Here is a 24,272-nt window from a genome sequence, read left to right as displayed (position 1 = left end):
AACGCACGTGGTTTGCTGTGACTTACAGGATACAGTAACTGCCGACCAGTATTTTGCTGTACAGATAGCGTACAGCACTTTACTAAAAATGAGTGAGTCAGAGCAAAGCAGAAAACGTCTCAGGAAAGTGATGACACTTGAACAAAAAGTTACAATCTTAGATAGACTGAAACATGGTGCAAGTGCTACCATGCTGGCCAGGGAATACACTGTGGATCAATCCACAATCAGGTACTTCAGGCAGTGTGAAGAAAATATAACGGCCAGTGTTAGTGCCTCTGGTAGTTATACCACCAAGTTAACTTTTGTGAGCAGGGGTGATCCATACTTAGAGGAAATGGAGAAGTTACTCTACATGTGGATAGAGCATCTGCATCAAAAGGAGAACCTCAGCTAATGGTCCAATTGTTTGAAACAAAGCACTTGAATTGTACCAGCACATAAAAAGAAGGAATGAGGTTCTCACCCGTGACAATGAAGGTGGTGCAGACTCACAAAGGATTCTCAGTTGGCACACGATAGTTTGATTCGTTTTAAAAAGTGTTTCAGGCTGCATAATGTGAAGCTGGTAGGGGAGGCTGCATCAGCTGACCATGCAGCCGCAGGGCATTTCCCATAATGCTGCAGGAACACAGTGAGGGGAGAGGCTACTAGGTAGAGCAGATCTTCAAGGCTGATGAAACTGGCCTGTTCTGGAAGATGCCAAATAGGACAACTATTTCAAAAGAAGGCAGCTCCTTGTTCTAAAGCAGCAAAGGAGAGGCTGACTCTTCTGCATTGTGACAATGTGGCTGGCTTTAATTATAAACCAATGCTGGTTTATAGGTCAGAAAGTCCTTGAACTCTCAAAGGGAATCTGCCAGTCTTTTGGAAGGCTAACAGCAATGCCTGGGTTAGAGTAATCGTACTTAAAGACTGGTTTGCCAATTGCTTTCTGCCAGAGGTCTGCACTTATCTGAGGCAAAATAACTTGTCTTTCAACGTACTACTAATCCTGGATGATGCACCTGGGCATCCACACTCTGTTTCAGAGAACCATCAGAAGTATTATGTATCTGATTTCACAGTAGAAAACACAAAATGCTTCTCAAGAATAGTAGAAAACCAAAATGCAAAGGGGAAGGAGGAGCTTAAAACAATCATTATCACAAGAGAAAAAATACTAGGAAAACTAATGGGACTAAGGGCTGACAAGTCCCCTGGACCTGAGGGCTTGCATTCTAGGGTCTTAAAAGCAGTGGCTGCAGAAATAGCAAATGCATTGGTTGTAATCTTCTAAAATTCGCTAGTTTCTAGAAGGACCCCAGCGAATTGAAAAACCACAAATATAACACCTCTATTCAAGAAAGGAGGGAAACAGAAAGCAGGAAAGACACGTCAATTAGCCTAATGGCTGTCATCTGGAAAGTGCTGGAATCTACAGGTCGGCGCAACATCGAGGGCCGATGGGCCTGTACTGCGCTGTTATGTTCTATTGATAACGAGAAAAATTAGAAAATTACAATCCAATTAAGCAGAGTTAAAATCGTTTTGTGAAAGGGAATTAAAGTTTGACAAATTGATTAGAGTTCTTTGAGGATGTAATATGGATGATGGGGTACCAGGAGTTGTGTATTTGGAATCCCAAAAGGCATTTGATAAGGTGGCAAAAGAAAGGTTAATGTACAAAATAAGAGCTTGTGGCGTCCGGGGTAATATATTAGCATGGATAGAGGTATAGCTAACAGGAAATAGAGAGTCGAGGTAAATGGATCATTTTCAGGTCAGCAAACTGTAACAAATGGAATAAGTACTGGGACTTTAACTAATTACAATTTATATTGACGTGGATGTAGGGGCCGATATTTACTGACAATACAAAGGTAGGTAGTAAAAGCAAGTTGTGAAGCGGATACAAAGAATCTGCAAAGGGATGTAGATAAGTTAAGTGAGGGATCTGGTTGTCCTTGTACATGAATCACAAAAAGTTGGTTTTTTTCTTTTTCCAATTAAGGGGCAATTTAGCATGGCCAATCCGCCTACCCTGCACAACATTGGGTTGTGGGAGTGAGACCCATGCAGACATGGAGAGAATATACAAACTCCACATGGACAGTGACCCGAATCGAATCCGGGTCCTCAGCGCAGTGCTAGCCACTGTGCCACCGTGCCTCCCGTGAATCACAAAAAGGTAGCATGTAGGGTACAGGTATGTAGGAAGGAAGTGGAATGTTAGCCCTTATTGCAAAGGGGATAGAGTATAAAAAGAAATCATAATTTTCTACAACTGCAGAGAGCATTGGTGAGACCTAGAGTACCGTGTATAGTTTTGTTCTCCTCATTTAAGGAGGGTTATACTTGCATTGAAAGCAGTTCAGAGACGATTTACTAGGCTGATTCCTGGTATGAAGGGATTCAATTATGAGAAAAGGTTCAGCTGGTTGGGCCTAAACTCATTGGAGTTTAGAAGAATGAAAAATTATCTTATTGAAACATATAAAATTCTGAGGCGCCTTGATAGGGTGGATGCTAAGAGGATGCCTCCTCTTGCGGGTGTGTCTAGAATGGGAGATGGTGGCAGAGTGACAATATCACTGGACTAGTCGGCGGTCCAGGTTAATGTTCTGGGAACAAAGGTTCAAATGGGGGTAGGCAAGGTGGCACAGTGGTTAGCACTGCTGCCTCACAGCACTAGGAACCTTGGTTCGATTTGAGCCACTGTCTACGTGGAGTTTGCATTTCCTCCCTGTGTCTCAGTGGGTTTCCTCCGGGTGCTCCGGTTTCCTCCCAAGTCCAAAGATGTGCAGGTCAGATGGATTGGCCAGGCTAAAAAAAAATTGTCAATTAGTGTCCAAAGATGTGTAGGTTAGGTGGGGTCATGGGGATGGGGGGGGGGGGGGGGGCCTGGGTAGAGTGCTCTTTCATAGGTTCCGTGTAGACACGATGGGCCAAATGGCCTCCTTCTGCACAGTAAGAATTCTATGGTTCCAAGTCACACCACGGCAGCTGGCGGAATTTAAATTCAATTAGTTAATATATCTGGATTTGAAAGTTAAGTCTCATTAATGGTGACCATGAAATTATTGTCGTTAAAAAAATCTGTACACTAGTGTTCTTTAAGGAAGGAAATATGCCATTCTTACCTGAACCGAACATATGAAATAGAAGCAGCAGTAGGCCATTTGGCCCCTCGAACCTGCTCCACCATTCAATAAGATCATGGCTAGTGTATTTATGTTTTGAATTCCACATTCCCAACAACCCCCGATAACCTTTTATTCCTTTGCCGAACAAAAATATATCTAGCTCCGCCTTAAAGATATTCAATGACCACGCCTCTAAGGCAGAGAGTTCTAAAGTTACACAACCCTCAGAGAAAACATTTCTCCTCATCTCTGGCCTAAATGGTGACCCCTAATTTTGAAACAGTGCACCCTTGTTCACCCACAAGAGGAAACATCCTTTCCACGTCCACCTTGTCGAGACCATTCAGGATCTTATATACTTCAATCACGTCTCCCCTCACTCTTCTAAACTCCAGCGGCAACAAGCCCAGACTCTCCATTTTTCCCTCATGATGAAATAAAATGAAAATCACTTATTGTTACAAGTAGGCTTCAAATTATGTTACTGTGAAAAGCCCCGAGTCGCCACATTCCGGTGCCTGTTCGGGGAGGCAGGTATGGGAATTGAACCATACTGCTGGCCTGCCTTGGTCTGCTTTCAAAGCCAGCGATTTAGCCCTGTGCTAAACCAGCCCATCATGATGAGACAACCCTCTCATCCCAGTTATCAATCTAGTAAATCTCCTCTGAACCTCCTCCAATAAATTTATATCCTTGCTTAAATAAGACAATCAAAACTGTACACAGTAATCGAGATGTGGTTTCACCTATCCTTAACATCCTTTTTTTTATGATCAATTCCTTTCGTAGTAGAAGATAGCATTCCATCAGTCTTCGAATCCAGGACCCTGGCACTATGAAGCAACAGTGCTAATCACTGTGCTACTGTGCTGCCCATTAGGACTGGGATGAGAAGAAATGTCTTCACTCAGAGAGTGATGAATTTGTGGAATTCTCTACCACATAAAGCAATGGAGGACAATCACTGAATGTATTTAAGAAATAAATAGATATATTTCTGGACTGTAAAAGGTGTTAAGGATTATGGGGAAGAGTGTGGGAATATGGCATTCAGGTAGAGCAAGTATAGTACGTCTACAAGTTCCCCATTATCCATGGTGCATGTTACTCTTTCAAAGAACTCCAATAAATTGGTTAAACATGATTTCTCTTTCACAAAACCATGCTGACTCTTCCAGATGAGCTTGAGTTTTTTTCTCTCCAGACTCCTGCTTTGGCCTATATGATACCCCAGATCCACAGTGATGTGGTTGATTCTTAAATGTCCTCTGATATGGCCTAGCAAGATTCTCAGTTGTACCAAACTGCAGCATTGTGGGCATATCCCCACCAGATGGACTGGTGGCTATGGGCCAACATTCCATGAAGGAATAGAGAAAAGAATGAGGGAGCACAGTTAAAAAAATCAAGGGTCTCCCATTTAAAGTGGAGATGAGGAAGAAATCTTTCTCTCTGACAATCGTTAGTCTTTGGAATTATCTTCCATAGGGAGCACTGAATATTTAGACACATTTTTGATCTCCAAGAATCGAGCATTATGGGAGACAGGCAGGAACACGGAGTTGAGGCCATAATCAACCCTGATCTTTTTGAATGGTGGAGCAGGTTTGATGGGCTGAATAATCTGCTCCTGCTGCTATTTCTTATGATCATTATGTAACAAGCTTGGCTGTTGCTCTAAAGATGTGCTTTCTCCATTCTTTTGGGTCCTGAAGTATGCAATGCATTTTAGCCATGTGAAAAAAAATGCTGAACTGCCTTTACCAATGCTGCTTTATTGTATGTAAAGATACAGCGGTATTGATAGTGTGTAGTGATTTTCTCTGTTTTTGCTATCTTTCCCAGCAGTCTGACTGATGTTGCAAATTGTGTATATTTTAACATTTAAAATACTATTGTAACTTTACCTCTATGGTCTCATTGCAAGAATACAGCAGTTAGAATTTTAAAATGGATAAGGAAATAGACAAAAAGCATACAGACTGAAAACAATAGGCAAAAAAAGAAAAAAACGTTAGGAGACTCTCCAAAGAGTCCCAAGATGGAAATTTGAGTTTAGTCTTTTTCTTACCTGTTGCTGCGAACCATCTTGCGCAATAAGGGCCATATGTTGACCTACATCTGCTTGTGCAACTGTAGTAACTTGTCCAGATAACCCATTGTCTTCTTCTACTCCTGTTACATAGGTAATTGGTTGTCCCTTAAGGATTTCATCTCCAGAAGTAACTTTTGAAACAAAATAGGACATAAACAGTATGTTAACACCTAATTCTAGTTTGGGAATGTTTTTACTGGAAAAAAGGTATAGAGATTATTTTGAAACTAGTAATGTCTCAAGAGAAAAAAAATTAGGGATATGAGAATAGAATGGGGGAAGCTGGATTCTTTGACTCAATGGGCTGAATAGCCTGCTTCTGTACAACACTTCTCTGCTTCCATGATACCATAAAATGCAAAGTAATGTTATATCAGCCTCCTGTGCAATAAAGTTAAACACTTTTCATATGTTATATAACTGAGAGCTCACAAAATAATTTATATAATCATTTGACATGAACGTGATGTGGAGATGCTGGCGTTGGACTGGGGTGGGCTCAGTATGAAGTCTTACAACACCGGGTTAAAGTCCAACAGGTTTGTTTGGAATCACTAGCTTTCGGAGAGTAGCTCCTTCATCACGTGAGTCTTTGTTTGGTATCACTAGCTTTCGGAGCGTACCTGATCACTTACCTGATGGAGGAGCTACGTTCCGAAAGCTAGTGGTTCCAAACAAACCTGTTGGACTTTAAGCTGTTGTTGTAAGATTTGACATGAAAGCAGTTTGTTATTAGGAGAAAGCAGATATTAACAATCCTCAACATTGTCCTCCCTCTCCCCACCCCACCTGGGCTATCTGTTCCTAGTTGTCCTTTGACATCCTGCTTACCTTTTTTCTGCCATTCACATATTATAATCTCTTAATGTGCGACTCTTGATGCCCTTCTTAGCCTTGATCACCCCATTTACATTCCCTTTCTGTCCACAATCTCCACCTTTCGCTGGCCGTCTATCCAGCCCCACTGCTCCACGCACCCCAACAATAGTATAAATCTGATCCTATTTCCAGTTCTCTCCAGTTTTGACAAAGAGTCATCCAGACTCGAAACGTTAGCTCCCTTCTCTCGCCACAGATGCTGTCAGACCTGCTGAGATTTTTCAGTATTTTCTGTTTTTGTTTTATATTCCATCATCCGCAGTAATTTGCTTTATTATCAATCCACAGTTAGAATAATCCTTATTGTCACAAGTAGGCTTATATTAACACTGCAATGAAGTTACTGTGAAAAGCCCCTAGTCGCCACATCCCGACGCCTGTTCGGGTACACAGAGGGAGAATTCAGAATGTCCAAATTACCTAATTACGGGACATGTGGGAGGAAACGGCACCCAGAGGAAATCCATGCAGACACGGGGAGAAACCCACGCAGACATAGGGAGACCCTGATGCTGTGAAGCCAAAGTGCTAACCATTATGCTACCCTGCTGCAATTAATAGTTTCCTGCAAAAAAATTTGTGTTCTGCTCTGGCTGCTGAAATTACCTTGCCAACATACAAATCGGGTGATTTGTGCAACATTTTGTGCCTTCTGCTGCAGCAATGTATCGTACATCAATGAGATACGAGTGCCACTGACTTCCTGTTCCAATGCAGTGTTGGAAAAAAATACAAATTTACATTCCCTCATGGTGAGTGGATATGCTGATTGGTTTAAAACTACAACTGACAAAACACAAATTTCTAAAATAATATAAAATTTCTAAAAGAACATATTGGATGAATCATTAGTCTCAGACAAAAATAACTCCTTGATTAGCCAAATGGTATGAGAATTCATGCAAGCCAATGCTAAATTCAGCATCAAGATGTGGTTAAATAGAAAGGAGATTTGGTCCCAGTTTACATTGTGTTGATGTTCATTGAAAATTCATAATCGAGAGGTCACCTTCTCCTTTCTGATAGGATGAGAATGATTAGAGCAGTGGACGAAAATATCTACAGTTAAGGTATTTATTATTTAAATTACATACTGATGCCATAAATACCAATCATTCATACCTTAGCCGCTCAATAATAAATCTCTGATTGCCATCCACACACATGTGATTGGAGGTTTCAGACTCAAAAGGGGCTAAATGCCCAACCAGATCACAAAAAGACAGAGATAGTTGGCAGCTGAGTATGTCATACAATGGCAAGTATCAGATTTGCAACAGAAACTGCAGTGTTTCATCTCCTTTACCCTAACTGTGGAGCTAGAAATCTCCAAGAAACTGATGAATAAACTGTATAGTTTATTGGGATTATAATTGGACTATTGACTGCCAAAGAGCACTACCACTACAGAACATTAAATCCAAGCACAGGAGTGATCAAATCACATTTCAGTTTATGTTTTGAAATTATACATTTAGAAGGAATTCATAGAATCCCTATAGTGCAGAGGAGGCCATTCAGCCCCTCGAGTCTGCACCGGCCCTCCGAAAGAGAACCCTACCCAGGCCCAATCCCCCACCCGATCCCTGTAACCCCACCAAGGGACAATTTAGCATATCCAATCTACCTAACTTGCACATCTTTGGACCGTGGGAGGAAACCGGAGCACCCAGAGGAAACCCACGCAGACACTGGAAGAATGTGCAAACTCCACACAGTCACCCGAGGTCGGAATTGAACCTGGGTCTCTGGCACTGTGAGGCAGCAGTGCTAACCACTGTGCCACCGTGCTTCCCCTTTATCTATCTTGTGTAGTCCTGAGCCACATGAACCAGCAAGTCCCAGATCTGATCACTGTTGTATGACCTTGTTTTTAAAAAAAAAATTTAGAGTGCCCAGTTATTTTTTTCCAATTATGGGGTAATTTAGCGCAGCCAATCCACCTAACCTGCACATCTTTAGGTTGTGGGGGTGAAACCCACGCAGACACTGGGAGAATGTGCAACCTCCTAATGGACAGTGACCCAGGACTGGGATTGAACCCGGGTCCTCAGCGCTGTAGGCAGCAGTGCTAACCACTGCGCCATTGTATGACCTAGCTGATCGGAGTTAGAATGACAGCAGAGCGCAACAACTGATTTTCACACCACTGAGCTGGAAAAAAGTGGTGGGGGGGGGATTATGATCCATTGACTCCTGTTGGAAACTGCACCCGTAAGGACTTTGGCAGAATGCCCACTCTGGTCAATAGCTCAATGTTCATTATTGAGGCTAACATATAGAAGAATTGCCACAAATCAACCCAGCACCTGTGAACCGATAGTTAGCATGAGTTCATACCTTCAGAAGAGATGCTGCCATTTCACAGATGGGATAAAATAACGCTGAACAGAACTTGAACTGCTCAACTATAAAAACAGATACTCAAGGTCTTGATCTCAGGCCTTACAGAGTGCTGTTTTGAAAAAAATGTCTGCAAGTTTATTTCCTACATTTCTTCTTATGATGACAACGATTATGGTGCAATGAAACTTTTCCAAAGTTGCAAAAACATGTTTTGTTGGGGATTCATCAGTATTACTAAATATTATCAGTTGACCCATGACACTTCATGGCCAAAAACATATCAAAATTGTACTCACCATCCTGTTGTTCAAAGAAAGTCTCTTCTTCTTCAGTTGGCTCACTGTCACCATGTGCAGTTCGTTTATGCATTGCCAATGTAGAGGTCTGTTTATAGGTTTTGCCGCAGTGGTTACAGTTGTACGGTTTGGAATGTGTATGAACTACGTGGTGTTTATATAAACTGGAATACTCAGTGAAGCGCTTGTCACAACCAGGTACAGTACAGACATAAGGTTTCTCCCCTGCACATTATAAATAAGTTACAATTACATAATGAAGATAAAGTCAACAATAAAAAGCAAAACCTCATGTAATATTTTGCAGGTAGTCTGCAAAACGAAACCACATTCTTCTTATAAAATCTTTTGTGCCATTTAAAGCTTGAAAGGAGTTTTATTTTCTTTATTGATTCATAGGATGTCGCTGGCAGGGCCAGTATTTTTTACCCATCCTTAATTGTCCGAATGGCTTACAAGACCATGTCAGAGGACAGTTTAGAGTCAATCACATTGCTGTGGTTCTGGAGTCACATGGAGGCCAGACCGAGTATGGATGGCAGATTTCCCTCCCTAAAGGACTTTAGTGAACCAGGTGAGTTTTTACAACAATTTATATAGCGTCAGATCAACAGAATCAGTATTTTGTGGCTGAGAGGTCCTTTATTTTCCCTTCCATTTTATTACAAAAATAAAAGCAGCTTACTGAAGCACTGTTGCAAGTGTACAGTATTGTCAGATTTGTTGCCTTGTATCAGAGGTGTCCAACACGCAAACTCTTTTTATTTAGCCTGTGGATCCGTTGCCAAATGCTTCTAATCTTTGCTCGATGAGAAAGGTCTATCTCACCCTCTATCCTCTATAGACATGAGGAAACTGTACAGGGTAATTATTTTTGTAAATAGGCCACCCCTACTCATCTTGTCCTAGCAATGTCCCCCTTTCCAGTACTTAGTCTTGTTATTCAAAAACTTAAACCTGATATTCAGGCTTGTTCTCCAAGGGAATTATGTGGGATGCAACTTTTATCCCATTAAATCACAGGTATAAGTTCTGGCAAATTCTTGAGTGAAAATACAGCCCTGGATTTTGCATTCCAATTGAAAAGAAATGCCTTCTAAATAAAAAAAAATAAGGTAAAGTAACTGAATAGGAGGGAGGTTTCAAATTTAGGTACATCTTATCCCTGTGCTGCTGTTGTATGTCGCTTATTAAATGACTTAAACTGACTAAGGCCTGAGAATGGGCCATTCGCCTTCTCACCTATAGGTGATATGTAATCTGGGAAGACTGAGGTGAAACAAAAAGAGCGCTCAATACTCTGACAAAAATAGTGGAACCACCTCACCCCAAGAAACATTCAAGATGAATTACATTTTTAAAATAAATTGCAAAATAGCTTAAATGGATAGTTAAATAGGTACGGTGCTCTGTTAGGCAATATATTAATAGGCAAGCTTTAGGAAATGTCTAGCAGCATGTAATTCTGATTGATACCTGTGTGTATCCTCATGTGGTTCTTGTAATTGGTTGCACTAGCAAAGGCTCTTCCACAGCCTGCCTCTGGACAGAAATATGGCCTTTCACCTGTGTGCGTCCGAATATGCACTTTACGAATATTTGATGTAGTGAACGATCTGCCACAGCCTTCAAAAGGACATTTAAATGGTCTTTCGCCTGTTTGTTAGATAGAATGCAATTTCATTACAACAAAAACAGGGCACAATACACGCAAGTAAAGCATCTGCAATATTTGGTTGACATATTATAGTGACTTAACATTTAGCACATTTATATATATACACACACAATTCAAAGTTAACTTAAAACATGAAGAAACTGTAGCACTAAAGTTCTGCCACACATTTTATGCCAGACATTTTTGATTTACTTATATTTCAACCTCCTTAAAATACAATTTAAGGTCAAAGCAGTAAAACAAGGGTATAAAAAGGTAGCATACATTTTATTTTGAATGTTTTTTTGCCAGATAACTAAATGATGTGGTTAATATTTAATTGGTCTAGACCTGCAGTTCCCAACGTTTTCCTTTATGCAGACCATAGATAGTCATCAAAAGAGTTTACAAACCGCAATGGACGCAAGTCGTTTTAAAACACTTTTTACAGAGCCTACTTACACATCAATGGGTATTAAAACGCAGCTTTTTAAAAATAGTTTATAATGTACACTCACAAATACATTGCAGATTATATTACACAACGATGTTTGTGAAGTAAATTACATTGTGAATAATAATACATCGATTATGATACATACAGAGTACACATAACTATGTTCTTACCCCATGACATTCAATAGCATTACCATCACCGAAACCCCAAATATCAACATCCTGGGGGGGGCGGGGGTTACCATTGATCAGAAACTGATCTGGACTAGCCACATTAATACTGTTAATACACATTAATAACGCTGCTTTAAACCCCAATAGACTGACGATACTTGCTCCAATTCCTGGCATTCATGCAACCTCTCCTGTATAGCACAGTGTATCAAATTATGAGGGTTATAGATAGGGTGGAAGAAACATTCCCCCTTCGTGGAGGGGTCAATAATCAGGGAGCATAGATTTAAGGAAATGGGCAGGAGGTTTTTAGGAGATGTGAGGGGGCACCTTTTCACCTAGAAGCTGGTGGGAAACTGAAACTCACTGCCTGAAAGGGTAGTAGAGGTAGGAACCTAGACCCAACCATCTTCAGCTGCTTAATTAATGACCTCCCTTCCATCATAAGGTCAGAAGTGGGGATGTTTGCAGGTGACTGCACAATGTTCAACACCATTTGCGACTCCTCAGATAATGAACAGTCCATGTCCAAATGAAGCAAGACCTGGACAATATCCAGGCTTGGGCTAACAAGTGGTAAGTTATATTCACGTCACACAAGTGCCAGGCAATGACCATCTCCTACAAGAGAGGATCTAACCACCACCCCTTGACATTCAATAGCATTACCATCACTGAAACCCCCAAATTCAACATCCTTGGGGGGTTACCATTGATCAGAAACTGATCTGGACTAGCCACATTAATACTGTGGCTACCAAGGCAGGTCTAAGGCTAGGAATCATACGGCAAGTATTTCACCTCCTGGCCCTCCCAAAGCCTGTCCGCTATCTACAAGGCACAAATCAGGAGTGTAATGGAATACTCTCCACTTGCCTGGATGAGTGCAGCTCCAACAACACTCCAGAAGCTCACCATCCAGGACAAAGCAGCCCGCTTTATTACTCCCCCTTCCACAAACATTCAAATCCTCCACCACCGACGAACAGTGGCAGCCTTGTGTACCATCTACATGATGCACTGCCCTAGCTCACCAATGTTCCTCAGACAACACCTTCCAAACCCACGACCACTACCATCTAGAAGGACAAGAGCAGCAGATACCTGGGAACCCCACCACCTGGAGGTTCCCTCCAAGTCACTCACCACCCTGACTTGGAAATATATCACCGTTCCTTTAGTGTCGCTGGGTCAAAATCCTGGAACCCCCTCCCTAATAGCATAGTGGGTGTACCTACACTTCAAGGACTGCAGCGGTTCAAGAAGGCAACTCACCACCACCTACTGAAGGGTAAATAGGGATGGGCAATAAATGCTGACCGAACCAGCAATGCCCACATCCTGTAAATGAATTTTAAAAGACGCTCACAACATTTAAAAAGCATTTAGATGAGCACTGGAAATGCCATAACATGCAAGGCTATGGACCAAATGCTGGAAAATGGGATTAGAGTAAATAGGTGCTTGATGGAGGCGCAGACACGATGGGACCTCTTTCTGTACTATGGGCGCGATCGAACAACCTCGTCATGCCCGACTCAGGGATGTGACAAAGCCATTAAATATCGCAAGAGCTCAGAACACTTCCTGCGATCTAGCGAGATGTTGCAAGATGCAGATATACATTTCAAAGTGGATTACAATAAACGGTTAGTTGCTGTCTCAATGTAGCTGAATCATACTTGTATTTAATTTGACTCTTCAGTGTTAACTTGGCTCAGTTGGTAGCATTCATACCTCAGGTAGAAGACTGTTGGTGCAAAGTACACTTCAGGACAGAACTACATAATAAAAGTTGACAGAGCAGTACTGAAAAGTGATATATTATCCAAAGCACTGCTTTCAGGTGGGACATTAAAACAGAGGCCCAGTCTAGTCTGAAGATAGGCATTTGCACGGTCCCAACACCAATGGTCAGATTTGTAGAACGCCACAGGGAAAATCTTTCCACTGATCCAAATCGATTTCAACGAAACAGTAAATAAAGAGAAAAGCAGGGTCCAATGTCACATTTCCATTTCATAAAATCATAGAATATCTACAGTGCAGAAGGAGGCCATTTGGCCCATCAATCTGCATCAACCGTCTGAAAGAGCACCCTGACCAGGCCCACTCCCCTGCCCCGTCCCCATTACCCCACCCAACCTTTGGACACTAGGGGGCAATTTATCATGGCCAATCCACCTAACCTGCACATCTTTAGACTGTGAGAGGTGCACCCAGAGGAAATCCACGCGGACAGGGAAAGAATGTGAAGACTCCAGACAGACAGTCCCCCACGTCCAGATTTGAACCTGGATCCCTGGCACTGTGCGGCAGCAGTGCTAACCACTGTGCCACCCTGCCGCCCTATTCTTTCAGAATCAAGCACCAACATTAAAATGGCCAGGTTTGCTATTTTTACTATTGTGTTATTCCCTTCTGAAAATATTCTTCCTTTGCCGTTCACTTTTATCTTAGCTTTGCTGTATTCCCACCTGCACATTTCTTCATTTTATTTATTTATTCTGGCTTTAATTATTCCACTTTAATATCTCAATTTTCAGATTTGCCTCTTTTTAAAAATTGCTTACTTCTTCTCTTTTATTTGGCTTGATTTTCAGTGTAATCTTTCTTCAATATATTCAACAAAATTGAAACTATGTTACTTTATTTTCTCTTTTTGATCTGTCTCCAGTGTTCTTCATTTACTACGTGCTATGTAAGGATCACAGCAGTTTTTTTGTAAAACTTGTTCATTTGTGAATTTCTTCAATTCAGAATACAAACTGTGCTCTGTGAAAAGATAACCCACTTCAAAAATAGACAACAACAATAGATCCATTCAAAAAGCAAACTTGCAACTCCCACGCAGCACAAGTTAATCTAGTGTGAGTAGATAAGCTAGTCAAAGCAATAAATGCTGGCCCAGCTAGTAAAACTCAGATCCCACTAATGAATTTTTAAAAAAGGAAGATTCCAAGAAGATCCTGGAGAATTCTCTGGATTAGGAAGGGGAAGATTGACCGTTTGAATTGTGCCACTCCTCAACAGTGCACTCGTCTACACCAAGCTTGTCCCATTTATACTGAAATCCTCAGCCAAGCCTTTATCAACTCTAAAATTGACTACTCCAATGGTCTCCTTACTAGCCTTCCGAGTTCCACCCTACATAAACTAACACTTGTTCAAAACCCCACTGTCCACATCCTCTTTCTCATCAAGTGTGGCTTTCCCCATCTCCTCACCAATCTTGACTGGTTCTCCCTCCTTCAACACAATAAATTCAATAATCTTGTCTTTACTTTTATTTCATTCTTTCATGGGATCCAGTGTTGCTGATAAGGCCAGCATTTGTTGGCCATATTCTCTCTACTGCTCCACCCCCCTCCCGCGCACTCTCTCTGGGCGACATCCCTCGCACACACGCTCCACTCTCTCTAGACAGCACCTCCTATGCACACTCTCTCTTCCCCTCACCCCAAGTACATTTCAGTCCCCAAACATCAGGAAAATTTTGCTTTTTAAATATAGATATTATTGCCCTTTATCATTATATTTCGGACCATGAATCATTAGTCTTTAGCTAAAAAATCATTATGCAGCTGTTCAATTATGTAATTCAAGCCTATTAAAACATGAATTACAGAGGTTTACTTACAAGATATGGAACAAGACTAATTATTGTTACGATACAGATGAGCCATAATGGCAGAACAAGCTCAAGGGACTGAATGGCCTACTCTTGTTCCTATGACCCTATGTAGATATCAATGAATGGGGCTTGGCACATGTGTGCAAGTATTCATGCATCAGGATCTTTCGCCAGTCAATTAAAACTAGTCCAGATTTCAAAGAAGTATTAGTCAGCTAAATTAATGGCTCGCACAGTACCTCTCCAATTTTTTACAGTATTTGAGGTTAAAAGTTAAATGGTCCAACAACCTGATCAATCTTCAGTGCCTCAAACCAAGCTAAGACCATGTATGTGTTTACATTCCAAAAGCCAATATCTAAAGCATTTGTACCTTCCGCTGTTTCATCTTCAATATTGAAAATGAATACAAAACATACATTTCTTATTCCTCAATCCTAACCACCTTGTTAAATGCTTCAAAGGACTTATGTGGCTTTTCTGGTTACTAACAGAACTTATGAAGCATTTCCATGGGAATGTCACCTGATCCATTGTTTTTTTTCCCAATGCATTTTTAGCATTTAATTGTGGCTTTAGTTAACTTCAGCTGTATCTGATACCTGTACATGCAATCTTGCCAATGTTTTGTATTTTGTGAAATATTTATTTTTGAGGCTGACTATTAATATAAATAACTTTACTTTTCTTCTCTATAACTTATTTCCATCAACCAGCACACCCCAATCTCCATTTTTGAAACCTTTGCATTCTTATAGCAGGTAAAGCAAGTTGTCTGCAGCAATAATTTTCTCAATTGAATGTAATATGATGACACAATGACTACTAATATGAATTAAGGGGTTGTTCGGACATGGAATGTTCCAACAGAAACAGTGGCAGGAATAGAATCCATTACGTGTTTTATATCTGAAATGTTAGAATAAGTAGAGAAGTATGGGAAATAGGACAATGTGGATAGTTCTTTCTGAAAGCTGCGCAGTCACAATGATGGGTCAAGTAGCTTCCTTTCGTGCTATGAATCTTTACGGCTCCCACATGGGAATCGGATATCTCAGAAGCACTGTTACTGATTAAATCCATTACTTCCCAACATGTTGAGTTAGGAAGAAATTCTTGCCTGCACTCTTAACTATCTTTTCCCTCCCATACTATCTATTAAATAAAGTAACACATCCTAATTTATGATCAATTATCATTGTTTCATAGTTAATTTTGAATAAATAGATATTGTGGTTATGCTTCAAATAGAATAAATTAAGTGATTGACACAACTTCTGGGGTCTAAAGAAACTTCTATATTCTTGGAGAATGGATTTACGTAACCCAAGTCTTAATCCGTATAAAATATTTATACGGTTGAGAAGCCTAAAGATGTCACAGCCCTGGTGCTGGGATTCTATGAAAGAGGCCATTCCCTTGACATCCTCCTGCTTGGATGACACAAATGAACGAAAGACATTAATGGAAAAGCAGAATACATTGTTCTTTCTGTGGGAATGCAAGTTTAAAGTGGACTGACTTGGCCTGGCCTCAGTGCTAGTGACGATTTACCTACAGAATGTGCTTTTCTCTCCCAGTGAACTGGTGGTACTCTCCAGTGCTCCACATTCTACTGTGATGGCAACTGCCCCTTGAACACTTTTAGTAGCCAACTTCATCACAATGCCACAGACACCTCCCAAGTGGCGGCCGCTGTGAGGATGGGCTCACTGCTGAAGGAGCCTGGATACAAGCTGGTCTCCCACACAATGAATCATAGAATAACTACAGTGCAGAAGGAGGCCATTCAGCCCATTGAGTCTGCAACTATCCTCCGAATAAACATCGTACTCAGTCCCACTCCCTTGCCCATCCCCGTAATCCCAACTAACCGTTGGACACAAAGGGCAATTTAGCAAAGCCAATCTACCTAAGCTGCACATCTTTGGACTGTTGGAGAAAACCGGAGCACCTGGAGGGAACCAACGCAGACACGGGGAGAACATGCAGACTCCACACATTCAGTCACCCAAGTCCGGAGTTGAACCCGGGATCCTGGTGCTGTGAGGCAGCAGTGCTAACCACTGTGCTACCGTGCCGCCCTACACACTCACTCACTCTCTTGCTCCCACGCAATCAGCATTTCCTACTAAGGGATGGGGAAGGGGGATGAAGTTGAGGGGGTTAAGCACCTGTAACCCTGGTTCCTGCCACTAGGGGCTGGAATTTACACCTCCAATTCCAGCTGTGCCAACATGACAGCCATTAACGCTTTCTCTAATCTGAACCACCAAACCCTGGGCACCAACCGTTGCTGCTCTCCCATTAGGCACCATGGCTGGGTCTCCCCCTGATTCCATACTGACTCTCCTCACTGCGCAGACGCTTGGCCACATACAACATGGGTAATATAGAGGTGAACGTGTGAATGTCTCCACAGCCCCTGCGCAGAACTGAGAGCTGCAGCAGATCAGATAAGTCTGTGCTTGGCTGGAAATAGTGTCGAGTTTGCATTTGTGGGCGGGTTTGCAATGTATGTCTGCACCAGATTGGCTCTAAGCGACATGAATCAGAGAGCCTGCATTTTGGCGGCCCCACCTCCCTTTAGGGCACTGTGCCAGGGACGATGTGTTCATTGTAAATCCACCCCTGCACTGGAGGATACTTAATGTCCCAGCAAGGAGTTAATTCCATGGGCAAAGAAAATTAGTTAAAAGAGATGAGTAGGGCAAAATAAGCAACCCCATTCAAGAAAGCCACAAGCTATCCATAAACTTTAAAACTGGTGAACAATGCTGGTGGTTTTCTTTTTAATTATATATTAAAAGTTATGTACTAACTCAGCCAAATCCAAACTCTGCACTTAATTCTAGGATTGTTGATATAAAGTCAGGTAACCATGCAGCTCTTGTTATCGGGCCAGATTTGGTTGCCATAGTAATAAACCTTTGTTGAAAGTCTTGTAAACAAATAGTCTGTGAAAACAAACAGTCAGTTTCCCACAAATGATTAATATTTTGTGGCTATTGATAAATTTATCAAAAGACAATGTATAAATTTGGCACCTCATACAAACGGCACAATCAAGAATGACATCGGGAAGTAAACCCCCAAAAAAGCAAATTTGCAGACACATTACAGAAAGGTTCAATAACTACAGAACAGTGAAAATAGGCATCTTCAGTGATCCTAATATAGCCTGAGACAGTAACAGAGTAAAGAGCAAAAAGTGTGGGAGGGGGAATTTCCTGAAAGGTGAACTTTTATCTGTGTGTTTTCAGGCCAATGAAGCAGTGCTGGATGTGGATTTTGGAATGAAATGGAAGAGGTGGAGCATGTTTCAATCGGAGAGTTGTTGAGGAACAGTGATCATAACATCGTCAGGTTTAGAGTAGTTATGGAAAAGGAGAAGAAGCAAACAAGCATAAAACTACCCAACTGGAGGAGGCCTAATTTCAGTGAGTTGAAAATAAATCTTGCCCAGGTAGATTGGAATCCAGAATTAATTGGTAGGCAAAACAATAACTGAATACTTGATTTTTTTCAAACGGGTAGGTCAAGTACAGAGTAGAAACATTCCCTGTTTGCTTGCATGTTTGGCTACCACACTGGACCAAGCAATGTAAAAGTTATTAAGTGCATCCTGGAGAGCTTTTTGAGCCAGCACATAGAAAGTCCTACATAAAGGCAGCAGTCCTTGACCTAATTTTAGGGAATGAAGCCAGGCAAGCGATAGAGGTGTCAGTGGGGGAGTATTTTGGTGATAGTGAACAAAACTTGGTTAGGTTTTAAGGCAGTTATGGAAAAGGACAAAGATGGATCGGCAATAAAGTTTCTGAATTGTGGGGAGGTCGATTTTAATAGGATAAGACATGATCTGACCAAAGCGGACTGGCTGAAGATCCACATCAGCGCAGTGGGCGTCATTCAAAAAAGAGAGAGTACAATGCCAACATGGTCCCATAAAGATAAAGGGTGGAACCAACAAGTCCCAAAAACCCTGGATATCAAGGGAAATGCAGCACTGGATAAGGAAAAAAAGGGAGGCTTATGGCAGATTCAGGGGCTCAAAACAGTGGATGCCTAGGAGAAGTATAGAAAGTTTGGGGGGGTACTTAAAAAATAAGTTAGGGGAGCAAAGAGGGGAAAGGAAAAAACACTGACTGGCGGGCAAAATAAAGGAAAATCTGGGCAGCGAGGTGGCGCAGTGGTTAGCATTGCTGCCTCACGGCGCCGAGGTTCCAGGTTCGATCCTGCCTCTGGGTCATTGTTCGTGTAGAGTTTGCACATTCTCCCCGTGTCTGTACCCAAAGATGTGCAGGGTAGGTGGATTGAAAATGCTAAATTGCCCCTTAATTGGAAAAAATGAATTGGGTACTCTAAATTTATTTTTAAAAAATAAAAATAAAGGAAAATCGCAAGGTGTTTTATAACTATATTAAAGGTAAACGGGTAACTAGGGAAAGGGTACGGTCCATTAGGGATCAAAGTGCCAACCTGTGTGTGGAGCCGAACGATGTAGGGGAGGTAGTAAATGAGTATTTTCCATCTGTGTTCACTCTGAGGCAGGACGATGTAGGTACAGAAAGCAGGGATGGGGAACTGAGTATAATTAAACAGAGTAACATTGAGAGGGAAGAGGTGTTGGCTGTTTTAGCAGGCTGAAATGTGGATAAATACCCAGGCCATGATGATATGTATCCTAGACTACTGTGAGAGACAAGGGAGGAGATTGTAGGGGCTTTTGACACTAATTTTCAAATCCTCTCTGGCCACAGGAGAGATGCCAGAGGACCGGACGACAGCTAGTATGGTACCATTGTTCAAGAAGGGGAGTATAGGAAAAACAGGTAATTATAGGCCAGTGAGTCCAACACAAAAGGTAAGGAAATTATTGGAAACAAATCTCCTTTTGGAGAGGCACGGAATAATCAAGGATAGTCAGCATGGCTCTGCAGGGGGAGATCATGTCTCACAAATTTGAATTTTTCAAGGAGGTGACTCGGTGTGTAGCTGACGGCAGTGCAGTTGACATAGTCTACATAGATTGATCAAGAGCCCATGGAATCCAGGGCAATTTGGAAAATTGGATCCCAAATTGACTTGGTGGCAGGAGGCAGAGGGTAATGGTTCAAAGATATTCTTTTGACCAGAAGACTGTACAGACTGTACAGTGCGGTACACCGCAGAGATTGGTGCTAGACCGTTGCTGTTTGTAGTGTACATTAATGATCTAGACGTAACGTGGGTAGTATGATCAATAAGCTCGTAGATGACACAAAAATTGGTGTGGTAAATGGCGAGGAGGAAAGTCTTAGATTACAGAACGATATAGACGGCTGGTTGGATGGGCGGAACTGTGGCAAATGGAATTTAATGCTGAAAAGTGTGAAGGGATGCATTTTAGGAGGACTAACAAGGCACAAGAATAAACAAAGAATGTGAGTACAGAGAACCAGACGGATGTTGCGATGCATGTCCAAAGATCCCTGAAGGCTGCAGGACAGGTAGGTAAGATGGTTAAGAAGGCATATGAGAAAGGGTGCAGAGGCGATTCACCAGGATGTTGCCTGGACTGAAGCTTTTCAGCTAGGAAGAGAGGCTGATAGGCTGGGATTCTTTTCCTTAGAGCAGAGAAGGAGGAGGGTGGACCTCATCGAAGTGTACAAAATTCTGAGGGATATAGATAGGGTAGATAGAAGAAACATTTCCTCTCAGTTGAGGGGTCAATAACCAGGGGCATAGATTTATGGTACGGAGCAGGAGATTTAGAAGGAATTTGAGGAAAAATGTTCTCAAACAGAGGGTGGTGGAAATCTCTGCCTGAAAAGGTGGTAGATGTGGGAATACTCAACATTTAAGAACCATTTAGATGCGCACTTGAAATACAATTGTGTACAAGGCTACGGACCAAAGTGGGATTAGAATCGAATGGTGTTGGATGGCCAGCACTTACATGATGAGCTGAAGGGCATCTTTCTGTGCTGTAAAACTATGACACTTTTATTTTTCCCTCTCTTGGTTAATCTGCCCTCCCAAATCGCTACCCCAACACTTCAGTGCTCCTCAACCTTCCTAATCTCCTGCTGCTATTCCAGGTTTGACTACCTCTGAGGTAACTGTAAAGGTTCTCTCTGTGCTTCTCATGGCCTCCTCCAAAAGAGCTCACCAGAGCACTCATTGCAGTCTCTTATGAACAATAGCCCTGACTGCACCATCCTACTATCTTTGTTTAAACTTGATTGTTTTTTTATATCCTTCCTAGTCACTCAAACTTCCCTATGTTGAGCTTCAGGGCACTGTCAGCAGATCAGTTATTACCACTCTCCTCTCTATACTTCCTTCCAGAAAGTGCATTCACGGGTGAACAAGGTCTTGACATCCATGAGTGTATTGTGAATGTTATCATGGCCTTGAGGGAAACCTGACCTAAGGGTGGATGACATATTCACATTCAATTAAACCTCCCCACCTGGCCAGACCTTCCACTATTTGCCCCACACAGACCAGTATAGTTAATTCCCTAATCCTCTGGCATCTTCTCCTCATTTGAGCACCTCACCTTTTTTCATCCTGTTGCCTTTCATTTAAAATCATCATTTTCTAGTAAGCACATATCAAGTTTATCACCAAGATATCGTCACTGTTTTCCTTTCTCAGCTTCTGCAATGAGCAATTTCTTATCCTCAGTGATTTCAATCTCCATCTTAATTTATCATGCTCTTCTTCTTGGAGTTCATTGACCTCCCATCCACCCTGAATCTCTCCTCGACTTAAACTACCCTACCCATAACCAATCCACACTCATGACCTTGTCATTCCCTTACTTCACTACCCCGGGTTTCTCTGTCACAGATTAAGTCCATCTCTGATCACTTCCTTGCATCAGTCTCCCCCCACATCCCCCTCTCAATTATTTTAGGTCCACCCTGAATAAACTGTCTCCCAATTCACTGACAACTGCACTTCCAAAATCCTAACCATTAAATCCTTGGTTCTCCACTAAAAGCAACATTTCTGCAGTTACCAATCTGCACAATCACACCCTCACTTTCATCTTTGATGTCCTGGCCCCTATTAAAATCAACATTCTCTCTTACCCTAATCATTCCCTAGTATAGCCTTCATCTCCACTCCCTTAACTTAAAGGGAAACAGATCCGAATATGGCAAACAACTGGTTTAACCATTCTTCAGATTTGGCTGGATCACATAAAGCACATCAGATTCTGCTCTCCTCTGCCAAAACAGTTCTCGATTCCAGAAGCACCCTGGAATGCAAAGATAACCCTGCTTCTTTTCGCAACTACAAACCACCTTCTTAAACTCCTCCTCCTGCCTGCTCCACCCTCATGTCCAAAAAGTGAGGAACACATGGACCTCTTTGTCATTAAGTTTGAGACTATCCATTCAGCAGCATCACACCCTTCCCGAGGCCACTGGGCCAAATTTCCTGTAAATTCCCCCTAGTTCTGACTCTGAATTTGTATCTTTCTCTAGTTTGTCCCGTCTCCACTCATACCCACTGAGAGTTCATTTTATCCATGAGACCATTTCCACCTCCCTCAATCCTATTTCCATGAAACTACTGACAACTTCCAATTCTGGTCCCCAACTTTATCTGATCTGATACTATTAACCGTTCTTCTTCCTTCAAGTCTGCCATTTGCGCCCACCTCCAAAAACCAACTAATGAGCCCACAGTGCTTGCAAACTACCCACCCCTATCCAAGCTTCCTTTCCTCCCCAAAGTCCTTCACCTCCCAAATTTGTGCCAATCTCTCCCAGAAATCCACATTTATATCTCTCCAATCAAGCTTCTGGCCCAATACAAAGTCACAAATGACATCCTGACCAGAAGACCATAAGACATAGGAGCGGAAGTAAGGCCATTCGGCCCATCGAGTCCACTCCACCATTCAATCATGGCTGATTTCAACTCCATTTACCCGCTCTCTCCATAGCCCTTAATTCCCCGAGAAATCAAGAATTTATCAACTTCTGTCTTAAAGACACTCAACGTCCCGGCCTCCACCACCCTCTGTGGCAATGAATTCCACAGACCCACCACTCTCAGGCTGAAGAAATTTCTCCTCATCTCTGTTCTAAAGTGACTCCCTTTTATTCTAAGGCTGTGCCCCCGGGTCCTAGTCTCCCCTGCTAATGGAAACAACTTCCCTACATCCACCCTATCTAAGCCATTCATTATCTTGTAAGTTTCTATTAGATCTCCCCCTCAACCTCCTAAACTCCAATGAATATAATCCCAGGATCCTCAGACGTTCATCGTATGTTAGGCCTACCATTCCTGGGATCATCCGTGTGAATCTCCGCTGGACCCGCTCCAGTGCCAGTATGTCCTTCCTGAGGTGTGGGGCCTAAAATTGCTCACAGTATTCTAAATGGGGCCTAACTAATGCTTTATAAAGCTTCAGAAGAACATCCCTGCTTTTATATTCCAAGCCTCTTGAGATGAATGACAACATTGCATTTGCTTTCTTAATTACGGACTCAACCTGCAAGTTTACCTTTAGAGAATCCTGGACTAGGACTCCCAAGTCCCTTTGCACTTCAGCATTATGAATTTTGTCACCGTTTAGAAAATAGTCCATGCCTCTATTCTTTTTTCCAAAGTGCAAGACCTCGCACTTGCCCACGTTGAATTTCATCAGCCGTTTCTTGGACCACTCTCCTAAACTGTCTAAATCTTTCTGCAGCCTCCCCACCTCCTCCATACTACCTGCTCCTCCACCTATCTTTGTATCATCGGCAAACTTAGCCAGAATGCCCTCAGTCCCGTCATTTAGATGTTTAATATATAAAGAGAACAGCTGTGGCCCCATCACTGAACCCTGCGGGACACCACTCGTCACCGGTTGCCATTCCGAAAAAGAAACTTTTATCCCAACTCTCTGCCTTCTGCCTGACAGCCAATCGTCAATCCATGTTAGTACCTTGCCTCGAATACCATGGGCCCTTATTTTACTCAGCAGTCTCCCGTGAGGCACCTTATCAAAGGCCTTTTGGAAGTCAAGATAGATAACATCCATTGGCTCTCCTTGGTCTAACCTATTTGTTATCTCTTCAAAGAACTCTAACAGGTTTGTCAGGCACGACCTCCCCTTACTAAATCCATGCTGACTTGTCCTAATTCGACCCTGCACTTCCAAGAATTTAGAAATCTCATCCTGAACAATGGATTCTAGAATCTTGCCAACAACCGAGGTTAGGCTAATTGGCCTATAATTTTCCATCTTTTTCCTTGTTCCCTTCTTGAACAGGGGGGTTACAACAGCGATTTTCCAATCCTCTGGGACTTTCCCTGACTCCAGTGACTTTTGAAAGATCATAACTAACGCCTCCACTATTTCTTCAGCTATCTCCTTTAGAACTCTAGGATGTAGCCCATCTGGGCCCGGAGATTTATCAATTTTTAGACCTCTTCGTTTCTCTAGCACTTTCTCCTTTGTGATGGCTACCATATTCAACTCTGCCCCCTGACTCTCTGGAATTGTTGGGATATTACTCATGTCTTCTATTGTGAAGACTGACGCAAAGTACTTATTTAGTTCCTCAGCTATGTCCTTGTCTCCCATCACTAGATTACCAGCGTCATTTTGGAGCAGCCC

At 42.1% G+C, this 24,272-nt stretch overlaps 1 protein-coding gene and 1 long non-coding RNA gene across 4 annotated transcripts in view; one reads left to right on the top strand and one right to left on the bottom strand.

The window, feature by feature from the left end:
- Positions 1 to 24,272, bottom strand: part of LOC140384630 (zinc finger protein 143-like) — a 136,623-nt gene that overhangs the window by 13,799 nt on the left and 98,552 nt on the right. For all 3 annotated transcript variants that reach the window (XM_072466518.1, XM_072466519.1, XM_072466520.1), the window contains exons 11-13: positions 10,218 to 10,397; positions 8,742 to 8,966; positions 5,197 to 5,351 (exon numbers count right to left, since the gene is read on the bottom strand). In XM_072466518.1, coding sequence (XP_072322619.1) covers positions 5,197 to 5,351; positions 8,742 to 8,966; positions 10,218 to 10,397 — 560 coding nt within the window. The remainder of the gene's footprint in view (positions 1 to 5,196; positions 5,352 to 8,741; positions 8,967 to 10,217; positions 10,398 to 24,272) is intronic.
- LOC140384632 (uncharacterized) overlaps positions 1 to 24,272 on the top strand; it is a 69,237-nt gene that overhangs the window by 19,837 nt on the left and 25,128 nt on the right. The gene's annotated exons all lie outside the window — the stretch shown is intronic.

The sequence above is a fragment of the Scyliorhinus torazame genome, chromosome 10 (assembly GCF_047496885.1).
Source record: "Scyliorhinus torazame isolate Kashiwa2021f chromosome 10, sScyTor2.1, whole genome shotgun sequence".
In the NCBI taxonomy this organism is placed as follows: Eukaryota; Metazoa; Chordata; class Chondrichthyes; order Carcharhiniformes; family Scyliorhinidae; genus Scyliorhinus; species Scyliorhinus torazame.
This window is presented reverse-complemented; position numbering and strand designations above follow the sequence as displayed.